We start from the raw sequence: 21,858 nt of genomic DNA on the forward strand, positions 1-21,858 counted from the left end.
TTCAAATGTAAGTCGTTTATTATAAAGAATTGTTATAGATATTATTTTTGTCTATCTTCTCATCAAAAGTCTATAATAGACTGCTATTTATGATTGTAAGTAATAAGACCAATGTAGGGTACATTATAGCGCACTGGTTTACGAGTCGCCTAGCAATGTAAAAGTCGCAGGTTTCATTTGGGGCCTTTTTTGTACCCACTCCTAGTAAAACTTACACTCAATAGGGTGTAAAAAGGAGTAATAGTAGCTATTATTCTGTACAAGAAAGACCACGATATACACTTTTCACTATAACCCCATTTTCACTGAATCTAGTTTTTCTAATTCATTATATTATTGTTGGAAATATTAACATTATGAAAAACAATGTTTAGGCGTTGACTGACAAGGAGCTTAAAGAAAAATTCGTAGCAATATTAATGACTTGCATGCAAGATCATCCTGTAGATATGACGGAAGCGCTTAAATTGAAACAGCTGATAGTTCCGACAAAACGGGAAGTCAAGTGTCTTCTGGCTTGTGGCTACAAGAAATTAGGAACTGTGAGTAATTTATATATCTAGCATATAAACAGGTAAAGTTATTTATAATTTATATGTCACCGTATAATTATAATTACCGTTAGATTATAATCTATCTCGTAAAATTGTAAAATTTCGACAGATCGTGAACCGAAACTTACTTCTTACAATTTAACGCATTACTTGTTAATTAAAGTTAAATTATAAAAACTCTTACCTAACCTAATCGAAAGATTATAACCTATAGGACTTTCATACGTTTACATTATTGTAAGTCGTATCACCGTTTACAATCTATCGACGGTTTACAAACTCGCGAGATAGATTATAATCTAAGGGTATTTGCAATTTTACGGTGATAGATACATATATAAATATAATTCAGTTCAGTATCTTTTTATTCTTTCTTCCACTGTTAGTTGATCGATTCGATCAACCGATGTTATTTTTCGTTTATTTTAATCGAAGATTATGGGTTCGAGACGCACTAAGCGGTCAAGTGCATAATCTGTGTTTAATGTTCATCTCTTGCCCTTGTATCAGATCTACTACAAGTGTTATAGATCTAACGCAATATGTTTCTAGCACAAAAAGATTACCTATTAATAATAAAACTAAAAACTCACCATGATCAGCCTATTGCAGTTCACTGCTGGTCATAGATCTCTCCCAAGGTATACCGAGTTGTATTAGCTGTGGTGAATCTTCCATTCACCATCCATCCATTAATAACATAGAGTAGGATCGACTAACATAAACTGATATTGCCTCTTATTTCTTGTGTTTATATTTTTAATCTGTGTACTCAGATGAATAGCAACGGTATGTATGATGTCGAAACTGGCTACAAGCTTGCCGAAATGGTGAAAAGTGGAAAGGCAGATGATAGTAAAAGATTTGAAAACGCAAAAAAATTGGTTGATATATGCAGCAAAGGTAAATACATCCCGTTATGATAAACTATAAACAAAATAAACTTTACATCATCGTTTTATCGGTCAGGGGCGAATTATAACAAAGTGGATGGTATGAAAACCTTCTCCATACGAATACATAATAGAGCAATTTATGCTGTTCGGTTAAACGATCTCGAAATCTTTTAATCTCAACAGATATACCAGCATCAATATTTTTATATCACATTTACATTTTATTAGCATTAGCAGCCTGTAAATTTCCCACTGCTGGGCTAAAGGCCTCCTCTCCCTTTGAGGAGTAGGTTTGGAGCATATTCCACCACGCTGCTCCAATGCGGGTTGGTGGAATACACATGTGGCAGAATTTCGTTGAAATTAGACACATGCAGGTTTCCTCACGATGTTTTCCTTCACCGCCGAGCACGAGATGAATTATAAACACAAATTAAGCACATGAAAGTTCAGTGGTGCCTGCCTGGGTTTGAACCCGAAATCATCGGTTAAGATGCACGCGTTCTAACCACTGGGCCATCTCGGCTCACATTTACATAGTTGGTTATTTTTAGATAAGACTTTTTCGTTTTTCTATTCAGTGTTTTTCCTGTGACTTTTGGACAGAGGCTGTTAAGGCTTGGTTTTACATTAAATTGTGACTAGTATAGTGACAGGAACAAGAGAGATAACATCTTAGATCACGCAGTTATCAGTACAAACTGTTTAGAATGTTATAGTGTCAGTGTCTATAGGCGAAGTTGTCCAATTCCCACAAAAAGGGACGCATCTTCAGCCTTATTTAGTTAAATTATTTCATATAATTCGTAATATAAACGCAATAATGATTTTTTATAAAGCGTATGATGTTTACCATATAAAATGTATGCCAGTTGGATAGAATTAATTTAAAATAGCAATATTTGACTCGCATGCGTAAATTGACATAAAAATTTGTAAAATAAAAAGTAGTTATTCTTAGGACAAGAATTGCACTTAACAGTAATCATGATAGTTAAGCAGGAATGTTGTGTTTTCTTCTTTCGACTTTCAAATTAATGACGATGATAAAAAGAGAGAAATCAGTGTGTAACTAAACTCCAGCCGTATCGTAAACTCGAAATTCACCACAGAACAAAAGCGTGAAATGTCAGAATGTGATATGCGTCATTGTCTATAATAATTATAAAATTTACAGTATACACGTAAAATGGTTCAAAAAGGCGTGTCTGTTGTGAAAATTTCACGAGTGAGATACGAAATGAATTCTTACATAATATTTATATGAGTCAGTTAAGCTTTTATTTAGTTCGTTTAATTCATATCTTATGAAATATCAAACTTTAGCAAAAAATGTTTCTTAACGGTTTTTTAAAACCTTACAATAAAAGTTTTGAACGTTTTCTGGAATCCTTATTTAAAAATACATTACTTTTGACAAGTTTTACACTAAGTGAATTTGTTTTTTTTTTATTATTATTATTTCGAAGTAGATTATTGGTACTAAACTATTTACTACATCGAAGAGAGCATTGTTCATCTCGTCATGTAACAATTCAAATGTTTTAATTTTAAAAACTAACGATGTACCATCGGCCACCAACACAATCTCATGTAATATATAAATTATGCTTGTTAAAGGGATTGGATTGGGTTTGGACGTATATTTTGTTTACTAACTGAAAGTACTGAAAATGTAAAATTCATAGAGTATATAGCCCGTGTAAAATTAATTATTAAGTATTTATTTTTTAGTAAACGACGAAACGGTTAGTGATGGCAAAGAGGGATGTGAAAGAGCTGCTTTAATATTTAAATGCAGTATTGAAAAAGCTCCGCAGGTTAGCTTCTTTTTTTAATTATTTTAACTTTCACCCTCATCTACGAGACCTACTCGTACTTGTAAGATATCTGTCTGTCTGTATGCAACACGTCAACGTACTGACATTTGCTCACTCAACTTCAACAAAACCGAATCTGCATGAAACTCCACATTAAGGGCGGAACGTGAATATGCGACAGAAAATGCTGTTGCGGTATGTAAAATTTATTCGATTTTTATCCGTAGTAGGACCTTATGAATGTGTACCAACCAACCACAAAACTATAATGATTATTATTCTAACGCCTAGCAGTAATAATTTGTATTGCTGTGTTTTGGCTTTATGTATGTGAGCCAGTGTCTGTTCAGGTTCAGGAGTCAGGACCAACATCTTAACGTGCTTTTCGAGACACGGAAGTATAGTTTAAAACCTCAAAATCAAATTTGCTCTTCTTATTTAAGCTATATATACGTAACGTATATATATGTAATAAGTTTTGTCACTTTAAATTCTCTATTAAGTACAGTTAAGTTCAAGGCTCAAGTGGCTTCCTATACGTCTTCGCCGGAACAGAAGAGAAAGAATATGCAGGCATATTCTTTCTCTTCTGTACAGTACTCTATTCAACTCTAACTCTCCTTCCTATTGAAAGGTACAGTTTGAATTTCTAAAAGGCTCTTCTTTATTAAGACCGTCGCGGAACCTTATGCTTAAAATGCCTGTACATAAAACAAAATTTTTCAAAAACTCCTTCACTGTAAAGGCCATAATGTTATGGAATGCACTTCCGGAAAATATAAAAAGATCAGAATCGATCAATATATTTAAAAAATCTATTAAAAATTACTATCTAAATAATAATTTAGACGACTTCACTTAATTTCCATGTACTGTTTTTCTCTAGCATATTATATATATAGGTATTTTTTAGTATATAATAGTAATATTTATCATTTTTTATATTTGTATTAAGTATAAGTATTAGTGTATGTAACATTTGTATGTAAGTTTATTGGATGCACCACCTACCCAGTTTAAGTTCAATGAATCTCTCTTCGTTTGGGTTGTCTGGAAGAGATGGCTAGTTAGCCATAAGGCCGCCCATTGTACAACACATTAAATTTATACTATTTTAATTTTAAGATTTTGTATTTTGTGTTTATTGTGTACAATAAAGAATAACTAAAATAAATAAATTAATTAAATATATAACATAACAATATTTTCTTTGATTTTGGTTTCAGCTGGGATTCAAATTAGATTAAATTCAAAACATACTTTTTTATTATGACAAATACAGATATTACATTCAAGATAATGGTTTTTAAGCACTTGTGTTCAATAAAAAATAAACAAACATATTTTGCATTTTTATTTATTAATTTAAACTTCCCAATACAAACCTGTTTCTTTTTTTACTTTATTTAATTACTTAATTTTTTAGTTTAAGTTATTTGAGATATAATATTTTGATTCGATTGCATAACATGGTTGTAATATTTTGGATTCTGATGTGTTGATATATAGCCTTTTCCAATGGAAGTAAGCAAAAAGATAAACAAAACTTATATTCATTTTTAGATAATGAATGTTTCCGAATATCAATTGGTCTCCGACTGAGAACACCGCTGTGCTCTGAGCACAGATGCCCGTGTGGAAAGGAGGACTCTTTCGGTTTACATGGTCTCTCTTGTCCAAGGAGTGCAGGCAGGCTTTTCCGCCACGGTTCTCTTAATGACACAATAAAAAGGGCTCATTCCACCATCGATGTTCCTGCTCTTACTGAGCCTCGTGGAATTAGTCGTGATGATGATAAGAGACCTGATGGATTAATATTGGTTTCCTGGGAACGAGGATGGGCCCTTGTGTGGGACGCTACATGCGTTGACACGTTGGCCCCGTCTTATATCCGAGAAACAATGTTAAGAGCCGGTGCCGCTGCGGAAAAAGCTGAAGCAAAAAAAAAGATCTAAATATTCGTGTCTTATGTCAAATTACTATTTTATCCCATTTGCTGTCGAAATACTTGGTCCTTGGAGTAGTGGTGCAAAAAGCTTCATCAAAAGTATAACACCTCGCCTTATTGCCTCCACTGGTGACAGGAGGGCTGGTTCGTTTTTAGCCCAGAGGATCTGAATTGCGATTCAACGGGGTAATGCTGCTAGCATTCTTGCCACCATTCCACGCGGTCAATATTTATACAGTAACTATTTTTAATTAATATTTGTATATTTTTAAGCACTTAATGTTATCAATTCTTATGTTAATAAAATGTAATTTCTAAAAATTACATAAAGCGACATAGCTCTCGAACATTGATATCGAGTCAATTTGCTGTCAAATGTTATTTACTTGGCTTTTCTCCTTTTATGGTTGGAATAGAGAGTATGAGGAGAGAATAGGATTGGCATCGGTTATGACATTATGTCTCTCTTTTCTATTTTCGTACACCTTAACTAGATATAGGTTTTCTTATTTTTTTAAGAATTTTTGAAGATTAAACCTCTTCACTTTAGTAGTATGGTGCAATTCAGTCACTCAGACAATTGGCATAAAATCAAAATATACTAGTAGACTTTTACAAGCACTTTTGAATCGTCATTTAACAAACTATATCAAGTCAAGCCTCTTAACCAAGTTGGCAGGACTTATCAAATACGATTTCTTATGTGCTTCCTCTCGCTATCTACAAGATAAGCTTTTCTAAGCCTGTGCAATATTTAAAAAACGGTCTGCTCGGGTCATTTGGGTTTTAAATGTATCTATGTATGTAATGACTGCCGGTATAATTATTGTTACGCATTGTATTATTGCAAGTTTGATATGAGGATTAACAGCGTTCCGTAGTATCGTATCCTATTTGTTCATGGACTATCAATTCTTCTTTTTCATAGTAATTCCGCAAACGTAAAGGTAAAGGATACCTCGAATACGTGAAAAGCTACTGGCCGAAATTAGTTTATATTTTCGTTTGTTTATTTTGTTAGGGGAAATATAGCGACATCTGCTAGTGATACCTGGAATTATTAAGAGCAAGTATGGTCGTTGCAAAGCATGGCATTGTAGTTTGCTTAAAACATTTAAGATGGCGCTAGACGCTAAAACGCAACGAGTGTTGAATTATTATTTTTTTTACTTATAATTATAAACTAAAAAATTAAAAAGTTGTCAAATATATACCATCAACTTAATATACTAAGTAAAATTAACGCAATATTTTAAAAAAATATATATCCATCTCCTAACATTTTAAATTAATTTTTAATACCTAACACAAATTAAAAATACCTTGACAACTTCAGATGATAAAACGACATCATGAAGTTTTGCATATCCACCATTCACCAACACATAAACCTACAATCTTAACGCATGATTCACACATTCATCGAACCAGGTTTTTCTACATCTACACCCCTGCGCTGCGCAAGAGCATACACAGTTACACACACAGAGAAAGGTCAATAGGCAACCAACTTCATTCAAAGTAGCGCCTGTTGATCCGCCGGCTCGTGTTTTAGTTCTAACTTCACTCAAGCAACACAGTCTTCGGTCTCATTGATGACGTTTCGTGCAAACAATTGACGGTTTACAGTTTTGTTTTGTCAATATCTTGTGTATAACTGTGTCTGTTGCATTCGAACATGTGTTGTGCATTTACGTGATGTTATTGATTACTTTTCTTGGTTGTAAAAAATGTTTATGAGTGTAAATGTGTGTCCTTAAGTTTTGTTCATTGGTTATGATATTGGAAATCTATTGTTTATTTGAGATTTACCTAGACACCGTGTACCGGTAAGAAAATATAACACTATGTGACCTTTATTCATGAATAAGTAATTAACACTTTAAATGTATAACCGAATTAACTTTGGTAATAAAATTAAAAATAAATATTGTATTTAATTATTGTATTTTAACATGTAATTAAACATTCTGCATCGGAACTCGTACAAGATTCATATCATGCGATTCATTACTTATTGGAGCATTAAATTCGAAATTTCCAGGGGTTTGAGTGGGATGATTATTCATCGATAGACGTTTTGATTTTAGTTTCTTATTTTTTAAGGTTTTTCTTTGAAAATGTATTCTATTTAGACTTTTATCATTAATGCTCGTAGCGAGTTGTGGAACATCTTCGATTTGTGATTTCCATTTTGTGAAGTCGGTGTCTAAATCGGATCCAGTAATTTCTTCGGTTTCTCTTCTCTTTCGTTTACCGGTCGCAACGCCGAGTTGCAAAAGAATTGGATTGCTAACTAAAGCGGCAGCGGCTCCAAGAAGTGCAATTCCTGCAATCGGCCATAATACCGCTTTGGCCGCCAATGCCTGTAAAAAATATGTTGAATCCAATGAATATTCATAATTAGTACTATGTAAATTACAACGTTGAAAGAGTAGTAATAGCCGTACCATACCGTACCAATAACATAACATACGTTTATACCTATTTGCATCTAAGGTTTATTATTCAGAGAAAATCTACTTTTACAGATTATAAACTGTCTATACTTAAATACCATTCCACCACGATTAAACTCCAATTAATGACTTATTTAACAAAGACAAGTCGGTCATAAATATTTGTCAACAACAAAGAGCTTCCAAGGTTGGTGGCGTTGGCGTGGCTATTTACGTTTTGTTTAAACAAAGATTAAAATTTTATGTTATATTTGAGCAGTTATTTAGTTAAAGCAGTCAATCAAATGAAGGTATCAATCAAATATATACGAAATATATTTTTGTAAAACTTATAATATGATCACATAACAACTTGATTAATATTATAAATTAAAATGTAAAATAAATTATAGTAGATCGAATCAAGCAATCTTGCCGTTTCCTTATTACTTGGACATGTTTATGTTTAGTCGACATTTACTTGGTAATTTAGGTATTAGCTTGACTAGTAGGCGGAATTTAATTCATTGCCTTTAATAAATTTGACATGTAAAACTAAAAGTATACTTATAATACAAGTGAGAACTAAAGGTCTTATCTATACAAGATAATCGCTTTATTTAGTTAAACGGTATAATTAATAATATCAATCAAAATATACTTCACTCGATTAGGCTTTAACACGTCGTATAATTCTGTTTTATAGCTGTTCTCAAACTTTATTATACGTTTCAAATAATGTACAAATTATAACTTTAATGTAATAGTAATTTTCGTGGTTGCTACCGCATTGGTTAAGTACGTATCTATTAGGTGGTTATACGTATACATATATTTATAACGTCTCGTATTTCCAAGTACAAGGGAATAGATGACTTCTTTCCAACTGCTCAATTACTATTATCACGGTTTTTTATCTGTATTTTTTAGTATCTCGGACAGGCAAATGGGCCACTTGGTGGTAAATTATCACCACCGCCATAGATAGTAGCGCTGTAAGAAATATTAAACATTCCTAACATTGCAAATGCGCCACTAACCTTGGAAGCTAAGATGTTATGTGCCTGTAGGTACACTGGCTCACTCATCCTTCAAACCTGATGATTGGGGGGGGGGTGTACCTCCACAGACAGGCTTGCAAAAAGTCCTACCACGAAGTAATATAGTATAGGTATAGGTGGAGGGGCAAATAAGCTACCTGATTGAAAGTGATCACCGCTACCCATAAAGTTTGGTACTGTAAGTGATATCTAGCGAACTTTACATCTTCAATGGACCACCAACTAAGTCCCTTGTGACAGTTGTTACACTGGCTCATTCACTCTTCAAATCGTCACACAAATATAATTAGTATTGCTGTTTGGTGACTTTAATAGAACTTTCATATATAAATAAACAAAATAGGAATTCACTGACGTGGTTGTAGTGTTTGTAATGATGCCCAGAATAGTGTCCGACAGCACCATGATGTCCGTAGTGATAAGGGTCGAAGTTGTGATGATTGTATTCGTTATGAGCTTGCGGTACGTGATATTCGTATCCGTAACCGATATGTGGGTATTCGTCGTACTCGTGTATGGGATAACCTTTAAAAGAAATGTGTATTATCTTATGATTCATACTAATGTATCATTATTGATTCCTTAGCTGGTAATGACGAGACATTATGATTGAGACAAAAGCAAACCTGTTTTTAAAACAGTATCGTCGCATCTTCTACTAAAAAGAGAAACATATCAAGAGAACATATTAAACCCAAATGATATATTTTGAGAGACAGACAATGAATTAGTTCATTCTTAGTAATCAAAATTATTTTACCAGGATGATCTCGATTGATTAGTCCTCGGCTGTGACTTGAGCTTGCTAATTTATTGTCGGGTATATCCTGAAGAAATTATAAATATAATTAAGACCATACACTGAAGCTGTATATATAAATAAAGAGTCGAATACATCGCAAATATGAATTCTTTTCAAATAATTTAAAGCTGTGGGCGTTCAGCCCTTGTGGAGATTTTTTTCCCTAGGAAAATAATTAAATCCAATTACACCGTCGTCCTCAGGCACGGTCCGATGGGTCGGAGTCGGTGCGTCTGGTCGCTGCCCTCTTTTCACACGGCTCTTAATGTTGAAACTTCTCAATCGAATCAAAGACTTGTTCATTTCCCGATTTAAATTTCTCAATCAAAACATATTACACAAACAAGGCCAAATATCGAAAGCATATAACTAAATCAAAATAATAAGATATATGTTTCATTCAGGTTGGTTCTCAAATATTATTAAATCGTCATATTATTTTTTATTAAATTTATCTTCTATTAAATTTAATGTTAACCTACGACCGGTTTCTATGGAGAAGAACCGGCGAAGAACTATGTATTTAGTTACTATTTTATGTCAATCTCATGTACGAGATATTATCGTACAGTTATATTTCGAATATTATTTTATTCAAACTGTATGAAAATCAACGAATCACTTTTTTTTAACATTTTACATCTTTAGTTAAAATGAAAACTGAAACCTACACTAATTTTATTCAATATTTATGTAGAGAACTATTTAACAATTTACTCAGTGAACTATAATTGAAATTTGAGTGTTTTACGTGTATCTGGCTTAAAATTCAGTTGTATGATTTACCAATACATTCTAACAGGTGAAGTAAACAAAAATTAGTCAAGGCCTACGTCAAATGTTTTCCTCGTATGTTACTTAAAAGATAATACCAAGAATCGATCTCATATCTGACTAATAGAATGGTGCCTTTACACTGTCGGTCGAAGAGAAATAAAAATGAAGTAGGGAAGATATACATGGATAAAAATATAAGTGTTTAACTAATTTAGAAACGAAATTGCATCCCCTTTAAATTACTGCTTTTTGATTTCGTATTTTAACATATTTGCATTCAAAGTCAAATTAGTCTGACTTTGAATGCAATTGACTAAAGAATGTAATGTTTAAGTGGGTAGACTGCTTAAGAAAGGTAACATGTTCACCGTCACGGGAAAAGATTACCAGCTATGTTGTCCCAGTTCCGACGTAAAATAAGTGCTATACAATATAAAACAATTCATCTAATTACTATGGGAACAATATTTATCATGTAATGGTATTTGTAATAAAAATTAATGTAAATTATATCGGTTAAACTGACTCACGTTTCCGTTCCGACAAGTTATCAAGAATGTGGGCCATACTAGTGATATTCTCACCAATAGCCTGAGCCTGTATTTCTACATTTCAATTACAAAGTTTCTTACGTAGTTCGACGTTTTATTTATATATCACCTACATGACGTCTAACTAGTTGATATTGCATTTAATTCACCTTGTGCTAGTCGCTTTTTGGTGTCTCAATCGAAATTTAAATTTAACTGCTTATTTAAAAAATATATATTTAATAATTTATGAAATTGTATATATTACAAGGTGGTCTTCCACCACAATCTCTAGATTTTATAAAAATCAATTGATGAACAACAACTCTTCGATTTTATGCAATTGACTGCAAAACAATAAATACCCAATTGCTTGGTTCCGGTTTGCAGGTGCAGCAAGCATGTGTAATTATCGAGACAATTATAAAATCTTATACCTTATTGTTGGCGGTACATTGACATTGTAGATGACGAACCATTGGGTGCCCCATTTGCCCTTCCAAAAAAACATATCAATAAATTGTTCAAATTGATATTTACCTGTAAATGAATCGGTCGAAAATGAGATAATTCAGTATATTGTTTCGGATCTTCTTTCTGCAACGTTTTTACATTCGAAGTATTCTGTAATACGATACAGAAAACAAAAACTCAAATAAATATAGCGTATCGAAACATCAGAATGTTAAACATAATAGCATTCAAACCGTTTCGTATATTACTTACAGTATTATCTTCCTTCAAAGAAAATTCCCTGATGTTCTCGTTGAAATTGAAATTCGTAATAGGATTACATCCTCCGAAATTCTCTATTGTTAATATAAAAATACCGAATGAAACAAATACATTGTACGAAGATCTAAAAGAATGTAACTGCATGATGTAAACACTTTTAAATGAAACCACTCGAACACATGAAATATTGCATGGAGCTCATGTTACATTAAAAGAGTAGACGCTGAAATGGTATACTTTATAAAAAATTGCGTTAGAAGAGGGGAGGTTTGGATGACAATTTGACAGACTGTGAAACAATGGACTCCAAGATATAGTTACGCCCTGTTGAGCGTTGCGAAGTCATTTCATTGTTCCTAATCATAATGATGGTCATATTATTGCAGATTGTTACAAGCTGTATGAGCATTGTCTCAGATAGTTAAACTGTTAGTCCTACTTAAAGCATGAAAGTAAATTGATTACGAAAAGATGAGATGGAGAAATGGGGAACACGTATCCATATTCATTGAAGTACCTGGAATGGTAGAGTATTCTACACAAGTAACGCGAAAGCAAAGAAAGTCAACAGTTTCCGCACTGTATAATGCGTTCTCTCTGTGTATAAATTATTGAAAACATCGTGCTCTACCATAATATATTTTACGCTTCCAAATTTAGAGTCCAATTTTCTTTTAGTAAATTATAATTATATCTATTACCTAAATACTACATATCCTTGGTCTATCTATGAAGGAACTATTCATTTTGCAAGGTAGGTACTGTATTGTATACTGCCACCATTTAAATACAAACATTAATTAATTTAATATTTACTTATACTAAAATGAATCAATTTAAATACATATTTTTAAGAAGCCGCTTAAGTATATTTTACATTATTTTATTATTTTCTATTGGTTTTCTTTATAATTTTTTCCTTAAATGTAATTTGTTATAGAGTTTTATTTGTGTTAGTCCGAAGTTAATGGAATAAATAATCTCTGATCGACAGAAACGTATGCGTTTCCGTTTTATTAGTTTAAATTATTTATTTTGCGGGAAGCAGATTTACGATTGGCACTGCAATATATCAGGAACCCACTAATAAAATTCTGCGTACAAAGATATAAAACGGTTGATAATGTTAACGAAAATTATTGCGATGAAGCAATTTGGAGGATAGAGCATTTCAGAAAAATAATTTACGTGAAGGCTACATATATAATAATAAGGGAAGTAATAATTAATATTTAAACAGTCCGTGTGTAGTTTAATCTGTTATTAAGACAACGTATCATTATTCATAGTATGTCGTAGAATATAGGATTACTATTATTGTGTAACTACGTTCTTATTAAAGTTATATAAAATTGCTGTTAATTCCACTTCCAGGTGTACATTTTTTATATCTTCGTTTTTCGTAGACGGTGTACGATCCTTTATTTTACGACCTTAAATTCTTCAGGAGATCCATAGGTGGAAAAAGTATCGGATGCCTTTTCAATTGCTACCGCATGGAAAAACATTTGGAATTAGAAAGAGGGTCGTGACAAATGATCTTGTAGGATAAATTGGTCAAACCTCATTTTTCTTTTAAAGCTTTACAGAAAATTGAGATTACAGTTTTACAAAATCACGTATCTGTATTGTAATTTTTTTGTACCCTATACAAACTTGTATTTAAAATCTTTTTAAGAATAAAAATATAATTTTCACGTTCACTAAACCCATACCTTACGACGTTATAAAATCGAAACGCTGTTTCCTTGAATTTATTTTTTAAGCCTTAGAAAGCAAACATCCATCAACGTCTAGAAGCATCAAAGAACGTTTGGAAGGTAAAGCAGGAGGTGACACGGTAGATAGATCGAGTCGTAATCGAGTATCAATAGAAATGCGATTTGTGATTGCGTTTGACTATACGTCTACTTGAGCGATGGCCTTACTGATTTGATTATACATGACACAATGAGTATCGATGCTGAATCGAATATTTTTTTATAGATATCTGGGTCACATCCAGACATTCTTATATAGTTAGTCGTCAGGTATAAGGCATAAAAAGTAGCTCTTGCTTAGAATTCCAGCTCGCTTCATATCAAATTCCATCAAATTCGGTTCAGTAGTATGTCCGGGAGCACGAGACAGACGGATAGAGTTATATTCATATTTATAATATCAAATATAGATATTAGTATCGATAATCATAGATATATATGTACATAATATAGAAAGTTATGAAATCGAATCTTAGGGTGCGATGAAAATTATACAATTATACAAGTATACAATTAAGTTACAAAATGAAACGCTTCTGATACGTATTCTGAAATGCGAGCGCTGTTTATAGTTTGTAATATATTGTATTTTAAAATTTTAAAGTAGCTTTTGCTTGAGGGTGCTCTAAATGCATCCACCGATGACATGAGAGCGATGTTTGTGAGATTCTCGCAATACGAGTCTTGTGAGTGACGTGGTTTGAAAAATGCGGTGATGCTTGTGAGACGTTAATGCAGCTGAATATGCGAGGGTGCAAATGTGCAGACGTACGGGTATTCGAAATAGAAATGGGGTGACTTTGAGGTGACATCGTTTATGAATTGTTGAGATGTCGTAAACATAAAAGCGTTTTATTAATGGAAAACCTTAATACTGCATTTTGAAATGTACGGTTTTCTTATTGGAATTTACATTTTTAGCATTTTTATTTGGCTTATATTTCGATTATTGAACTATGACGTTGTTTACGGTTGTGTCTCCTATGGTTCAGTTAAATAACATACATAATATCATAGATGATACATTTTACGCTTTTATTAGGACAATTTTAATTTAGCTAGTGTACATACGTACATAGAAAGACAGACGAAACCCGACTGATTATAGTCACCAGGCTTCTATGTCAAAAAAAAATCGACTATACGAGTATAAAAATCATTATTTCTTAAAAAAAAAAATAGTACTATTTCAGTATAGCTATTCCGTACGAATTAACTCGAAACTCATTGCAGAATACGATCGTGAAATATTAAAAAGTGATATGCGATATTGACACTTCAGTTAGTTTAATAACACACAGATATCTTGTCAAAAGTCATCACTCCAATACGATCAATCAGTTACGTGCTTTTATTCCCAGGAGATGTCTAAAATTACAGTTACATAGATTTGATGAATACAAACGATTAACCATAAATGCTCTATCCTCTTGCTACATCTCTGTAATAAATCTAAAAGCCACAAACGTAAACACGAGCTGCACATCCCAAAAGGAATAGGCGGAGTAAAAAAATTACACTCGTTAGAGCGCGAGAAATTGGCGTTAATAAAAAACTCCGCGTAATTCGGAAACGTGGACGCTGACAAACGAGCTGGATGGAGGTGCGTAATGAGGCGACATCACCTGCCTGTATTCAACGAATATCTACTCTATTTAAATGTAACAATTGTTATGTTAACCTGCAAATTTGTTTTGGAATATTAGATTTATTTCTGGGTTTTCAATGTATGTAATGCTTCTTAAGACAGTATGATCTCAGCTAAAAGTGGGCCCATATCACTTATAACCAATTGATTTTCTTAATATTGAACATTTTGCTGAATTTTTTTGCTATAAACTTCGCCTAAATAATGTTTGATACAAAGTGAACTTAATATAATTTCTCGAAATAATCTCTCTGAAAAACCAATTTTTGGCAACTTTTTCCTTTAAATAATGTTTGAAGGTTTAAGCATATTTCCGTTGAGGTAATCTCACTATGAAGATTGATGATTGTTCAATAGTTTATTGGATTTAAATAGGTAATATATTTTTTATGTCATGCAAAAAAAGATCAAATAGATATTTTCAAATGGAATGTATAGGGTTTCATTAACGTCCTTATAGTATTCAGTATCATAGATAACTTTTTTTTTCTATTTAGGTATGCATATATATATGTATTTAAAATGAACTGTTTTTGTTTTAGAATACGGAAGTAAATTAATGATTGTCAGATGAAGTTCACCCTTCATTTCCTCTATAAACAAAGGAGGGTGCTTTAAAATTTAATAATTTATAGAGCTCGTTTGACTTTAAATATTTCATAGCTTTTAGTTATTTTTGACGAAAGTATATTATGACGTGATTTAGAATTTTACGAAAATCAAATATCAAAATCAGAATTTATTTCATTTCTCCTTCAAAATCAAAATTACTTCATTCTACATAACTATATTAAAAGTAAAGCTATCACCGATTCAGAATGTACATTCTACCGAGAAGAAGGAAGGCAAGAAACTCAGAAGATTCATTTTTTCTAGATTTGATATACATATGTTAGTTAAATACAATTACATATTATATATCCTGTCTGAAAGTCAACTAGTATATTCATTCAAATAATGCAAAAAAAAGCATTTTTTAATATAAATAATATTCTGATGACTATATTACATACGTGTGTGGACAGTGAACGGAATCAAATAAATTGCGGACATAAAACGATACCCCAACAATCCTATAATCCGCACATTGGGATATTCGCATGGTTGTGTCGTGGCCGATAAAATGACACGACGCTGTGCCTTAAAATATTCACAAAAACAGTTGATGTTCCTGAATTTATTATAAACAGTATTAAACAAATGACTTAGTAGGGAATGAAGAGATATGTTACTAAAATCGCTTGGCATTTATGATAAAATTATCGCTGATGAAATTGTAAGTATTCGTTCTTGATAACAGTAAGCGGAATTTTAGTGGCTTTAAAAACACAGGTTGTTTAATTTGCAAACCGAAAGGGATCATTGTGTCTATTATGACCGAATCGGCACGTTCCGCACACCTATGTGATCTACGAGTACGAACGAATCCGACTTCGTTGTTTTTTATGAAAAGATTATATTCGAGTATAATCAGAATTTAAATGAAACTGATAAACTCATTATAAGTATTTAAATAACAGAAATGGGTATTTCTCAGTTGTTCTCTTTATCTGTGGTTATGTAATTATTGGTAGGGCTTTGTGTAAACCCGTCTGGGTAGGCTGGTAGATATTGTTGTGTACCGGTATGAAGGATGAGTGAGCGACATAACATCATAGCTTCCAAGGCTGGTAACGCATTGTGATATAAACAATGGTTAATATTATAATATAACAGTGCCAGTTTCTATGGGCGACAGTGACCACTTACCATCAGGTGGCCGATTTGCCCATCCGCCTACTTGTTCTATAAAGATAAACAATAATTTATTTCTAAATGTTTGCGTGCTAAGTCTGCTCCAAATATTTTTCAAAGCCTTGGGCTTACATCGTCTCATGTGCTAATTAGTTATTGAGCCTTTTAAATTCGGAATTATTATCATTTCCTCTCTTTTTTGAGTCATTTTTAATACGTGGATATATCCGTCCAGCAATACGTTTCATTTCTAATATAATAAATTCTTTATCCCTTGTTTTAGATGGCATTGTATGAAAACTACCTATAAAATAAAATATTTTGAATTTCATTGCTACGCAGTCTAGCAAATTAATGTTGCCCTTGTTTAAATGACTAAAAGAAATAGTCCTCTGTGGCATAGAAAAGTTCCCTGTGATATTACCTGTGGCACAGGGAGCAGATATAACAAAATCATTAAGAAGACGTAATAAGGAGCCTAAAAGGTCATTGTGGTGGTATTGAATATTATAATATTATTTTACTTAAAAGCTGCCTAAAAATTTAGTTTAAACATGACAATAGTAGTGTATCTCTCAAAAGAGAGAAAAAGTTATTCTATGGTAAGGCGAAATGAGCAAAACGAACCGGAATGTAATGGATAGTCTTTATCTATACAAATACATAAAATTGAAGTGTCTATCTGTTATTTCAAAATAACCGCCTATTTTTAAGTTTAATATGGCTATTTACAAGTTACCAATTACATTTTTTTTTATTTTATGCTGCTACTTAATTATTTAAATATTTATTTCCGTCACAAATTGAATTCCACGCTGGCGACACTGCGAGTATTGCTAGTGTAAAATAAAACCTAAAATGGACAGAGATACAGGATATAAGCATAACGATCTAATGAAAGCCCTATGCAAATGTTACCAGGACTACATAACTCACGCACGAGTGGCGACAGACCACCCTTTTTGTGAAATGACACTTATTTTTGGTAACCAGGAAATTGCGCACTTCTAACTAGGACGCTTAAACGGTGGAGCTCAAAGGCAATTTGTTAAAACGTTTCGAGTTGGGGACGCGACAAGTTTAATGGATATGTTTAATATTTTAGCATAGATTTAAATAAATATTTATAGTAAGCCCCGCTTTTTTTTATTGCAAGTGTGTACGTTTTGTATGATTATCCTTTATTTATATGTAAGGAATCTCGGTGCGATGTCTTCATTTATTTGCCAATATCAAATTATGTAAATTTTTCACATTATAATTAAGAAGCGTCCCGTAATATTTATTAATAAAATAATTATTATAAGCAAATTTAAAAATGCATATTTTATACGTTCGTGTTAACAACAGATTAAAAAGCGATGTTTAATGTGCAAATAGTTTTTGTTTAATAGAGCATTAAAAGACTTTCATTGCTCGATTGTCTGTATTGTAATGTTGGTGTACAATTATATTACAAATATAGTGTTAATTTATCGCCTTAGCATGGTACATTTCCTCTACTTCGATTACACATTCCGGATGTACGAGAATTAAATTTGTCGACGCCGGACCAATGTTTACTTGACAGAAATAAACAACATCGATTACTGGATGTGCTCAACGTTCATTAATATTTTACAAAGAATTTTCAACATACATACATATATTAAATATAAAAAAATATATTAAAATATATTAAAAAATGTGTTTTGTTGTATAGGATACGTTCCTAATTCATTCATCCGATTGTATTTGAATGTTGTACAATTATTGTTGACAATTGTGTAACCTCAAAAATATAATTACCTAAATCTGTTTTTTAAATTACAATATAGGTGGTGCAGGAATTGTATCTGTTTTCCATAAAAAAATAAAAGGCAAAGCATAGACGTGTACGTTTTGATTCTGTTTTGATTACTAGTAAAAAAAGCTAACCTTTCTATTCTTCTTCCTTAACCTTATGATGATTGACCTTCTGATTTTTTATGTTGACTCCTCAGTAGGTACAAAAATATAGTATATATTTAAAATAAGTAATAGATGTTTAGTTAATTACACTAGGATTTGCACGAGATGCTCTTCAAAATAATGATATACAAATATACATATTATAGAACAATAAATATCGAACCAAGCGATCTCTATTCCCTTAGTGGAAATATGTACACGCTCCCGTTCGTCCCAAGTCTTTTTGTAAATGTATTGTAATATCTCACAATAAATCTATAACTACCGGTCAAAAACGCTTAAAATGATTTTTTTTTTCTTGCGATGTATACTGTGTGATAAATATATTTTATATATGTATATTGATTTAATTTTGAATCGAATCCGCGTATAATGAAGATGGTATGAAATATTACCTATATTTTTGGCAGCGTTCGTTTGGAAACCTCCGGCGCGCTGACCACGTTGGCAACATATAAGCATACTATTTACCCTATGATACTTATCGATATACCAAAAGTGATGGGGATAAAGTGAAGATTGACCAAAATATAAAATACATATTCGCGATGTTTAGTCTCTTCCAGTAGTAGTTACCGTTCGAAGAATTCATTTTTAAACGAACAACGGGTTGGGCAAATGTTTGTTTAATTTGAACTTCGTGGAATTCATTTGTTGATAACGAGAATTGAAGTGAAGAATAGTTTAAAAGACATATTAAGATTACTAATAGCATTAATATAAATAAATAAGCGAATTAAAATATATCTCCTTTCTTCTTATTATTTTTGTGGCTTTTATTTGTGCCAAAAAGGCATAGATTATTTCGCCAATAATATCTCCTTATACAAATTTATAATTATGATGTTTGTGCTTGTTTCAGAGTTGAGCATGTCAAATATTTGTGAACGATTCATCAGACGACACTGTGAGGATAAAAATGGCGGCTCATATATGAAGGTAAAATGATAATAAAGTATTTATATAGAACCCGAAATCATCGGTTAAGATGCACGCGTTTTAACCACTGGGCCATCTCGGCTCGTTATTTTGTACACAGAACTATACTATTATGATATATGATATTCATTAAAGGGTAATCGATGAATGCGTTTGACAGTTTAATTTCCTATTTTGCTAAAGTACTAGTCCTGCGGTTATCGTTTTTAGTTTTTAAAACATGGTTCTGATATATATTATATAATGTATAATATTTTTAGTATTAACGTCGACGTATTTCCACATATTATTGTTTAGTAAATTATAACAAAATACGGTTAATAAGCCTTTGCAATGTTTTATGTGGTATATAAATTTTTACGCGTTTAGCTTATATGTAAAAATAAATCGTTTACAAGAACAAATACAATACGCTGTGTTACAATTTTAAGCAAACGTCTTAATGTTAGTCGTATTCATTTAATACTTATCTTTTATTCGGATGGCAATACAATAAATATGTATCTACCATCAAGTAAATAGAATAACGTCAGTTTTGTCGATTACCAGAAGTAAACTCTTCAAATTGATTTAATTTAGTTTAAATCAACAAGTTTTCGCGACATTTAACTTAAAAACTGCGTATTTTTAATTATAATAGATTATGAGATTCATCACACACAAAATTATATAGATTTTTTAGAATTCGTATGTGAAGTTTGTTAAAATGAAGCGCCTTAAGATAACTGCAGAGCAGAATAACACAGCAATGCTAGTGCTATGTATGCATGTGTATCAGCAAAAGAATTCCCTTTAAATTTCATACACACATATTAAAATTCCAAACTGTTAAAAATGTGTATATTGAAAGCAATATTATAATTTATATATATAATTTATAGCATATTTCTTCTTTAAACAGAAGCATAATAACATTAAACAAACTCAACTTTTCAACCTTCGAAGATACTCATAAATCCAATCACATCAAACTTTAAAAGTGTTTTGGAGAAGTTGTGAAATGATCATTAAAACTTTGACTTACAATCATGAAAATTGTCCATTAGCGACGGGAGCAATTTTCCGAACAAACAGCCCAAGGGCCGAGATTTTAATTAGTGTTATATTATCACTCAGGCGTCGTGATATGAAGTCACGTCACTTAGTAGACGAGTTGTTTCGAATTCAACCCTTCAGTCATATTTGTCAACGATTTTATTATTTGTATTTGTTATCTGTTTAATTGTTGCGTGACTTTTATAAAATTAAACTAAAAATAAGTGATTTAAATACTTTTTCTTTATCAAATTTTTATGTATTTCAAATTCAAAGATAAAGTAATATGTATTATATTTCATCACTAAATTGTCGACGGTTTAGACATTATCAATTTATTATAATTAGTACAGCATTGTATATTTTTTTCAAAATTGAATTGTAATGTATTTGCACACCAATTCGGCAACAGTAAAAAGCTACTCATGATATATGCATGATATATGTATTATCTACATAGTAAGATATATTAATGTTTCCTTACACCAATTTACCGCCAATTAAGGGAACTAAAATTTGATGTCCCTTGTGACTGTAATTAACGTGGCTCAAACCGGAATAGAGTATTACAAAGTATTATTCTTTGGGGGTAAAATGACTGATGAATACGTCGTACTGACCCAGACGGGCTTCCTCGGGTACCATGGAAAATAGAGGTATTTTGCAATGTAATTTAAAGATTAGCTTATAATTTGTGTCTTTAATGCTTTTTCATAAAGTCTCTTTTCTATCTCACTCGTGAAATGTAAAAAATCGTCTCACGCTGATATTCTATTTTGATGAGTGTGTCTTTTAACAGTTATAAAATTATAATAGCCAAAGTCGCATATCACATACAATATACATACATACATACATTTAACGATCGTATTTCATTTGTTCTTATAGAATAGCTCTTATAAAATAACATTTTAAATTTAGCAATTGCAAAACGTAGTTGCGGTGCCGTTCAATTTCCGCGACCGCACAGCGGCGCCGGGCGTCCGAACGATAAAACGTAACACGTATGTGTAAATCTGTTAGAAGTTGTTTTTGATGTATTGTTGTTTAGTTTCACCAGCTATTAGCTAGTTTCTGTTATTTTGTTTATATAGTATATAAGTTAAATATATCGCACCTATATCGATTAAAATAATAATAATATCAAATAGTAAAGATATTCGAATAAAAGATTAATGTTATCAGAAGGTATATTTTAAATGTTATCTTATCGAAATGACAATCAAATTGA

At 31.9% G+C, this 21,858-nt stretch overlaps 3 protein-coding genes across 3 annotated transcripts in view; 2 read left to right on the top strand and 1 right to left on the bottom strand.

Moving 5' to 3' along the window:
* The first annotated feature begins 275 nt into the window (after positions 1-275).
* LOC113399697 (uncharacterized) lies at positions 276-3,409 on the top strand. Its single transcript, XM_026638897.2, has 3 exons — positions 276-542; positions 1,331-1,457; positions 3,185-3,409. Exons 1-3 carry the CDS (start codon positions 420-422, stop codon positions 3,286-3,288), a joined length of 354 nt encoding a protein of 117 aa, XP_026494682.1. The 5' UTR covers positions 276-419; the 3' UTR covers positions 3,289-3,409.
* A 3,307-nt stretch (positions 3,410-6,716) lies between these two features.
* Spri (sprint) overlaps positions 6,717-21,858 on the top strand; it is a 216,654-nt gene continuing 201,512 nt past the window's right edge. The window contains exons 1-2 of the mRNA XM_026638885.2: positions 6,717-7,047; positions 19,516-19,592. Coding sequence (XP_026494670.1) covers positions 19,524-19,592 — 69 coding nt within the window. The 5' untranslated portion in view covers positions 6,717-7,047; positions 19,516-19,523. The remainder of the gene's footprint in view (positions 7,048-19,515; positions 19,593-21,858) is intronic.
* On the bottom strand, positions 7,091-11,782 carry LOC113399691 (uncharacterized). Its single transcript, XM_026638890.2, has 5 exons — positions 11,553-11,782; positions 11,367-11,450; positions 9,478-9,544; positions 9,073-9,242; positions 7,091-7,584 (listed from the first exon to the last, which is right to left on the bottom strand). The coding sequence occupies exons 1-5, from the start codon at positions 11,703-11,705 to the stop codon at positions 7,180-7,182; spliced, it is 879 nt and encodes a 292-aa protein (XP_026494675.2). The 5' UTR covers positions 11,706-11,782; the 3' UTR covers positions 7,091-7,179.

Source organism: Vanessa tameamea, chromosome 15, assembly GCF_037043105.1.
Source record: "Vanessa tameamea isolate UH-Manoa-2023 chromosome 15, ilVanTame1 primary haplotype, whole genome shotgun sequence".
NCBI lineage: Eukaryota > Metazoa > Arthropoda > Insecta > Lepidoptera > Nymphalidae > Vanessa > Vanessa tameamea.

What these genes read in the sequence shown, in the direction of transcription:
- LOC113399697 (XM_026638897.2), top strand. Translation starts at nt 420, where the DNA reads ATGACTTGCATGCAAGATCATCCTGTAGATATGACGGAAGCGCTTAAA. An exon ending in GCTACAAGAAATTAGGAACT is followed by an intron (nt 543 to 1,330) that starts GTGAGTAATTTA and finishes CTGTGTACTCAG; the next exon opens with ATGAATAGCAACGGTATGTA. An exon ending in GGTTGATATATGCAGCAAAG is followed by an intron (nt 1,458 to 3,184) that starts GTAAATACATCC and finishes TTTATTTTTTAG; the next exon opens with TAAACGACGAAACGGTTAGT.
- LOC113399691 (XM_026638890.2), bottom strand. Translation starts at nt 11,705, where the DNA reads ATGCAGTTACATTCTTTTAGATCTTCGTACAATGTATTTGTTTCATTC. An exon ending in CTTTGAAGGAAGATAATACT is followed by an intron (nt 11,451 to 11,552) that starts GTAAGTAATATA and finishes ATCGTATTACAG; the next exon opens with AATACTTCGAATGTAAAAAC. An exon ending in ATTACAAACACTACAACCAC is followed by an intron (nt 7,585 to 9,072) that starts GTCAGTGAATTC and finishes TATTTTTTACAG; the next exon opens with GCATTGGCGGCCAAAGCGGT.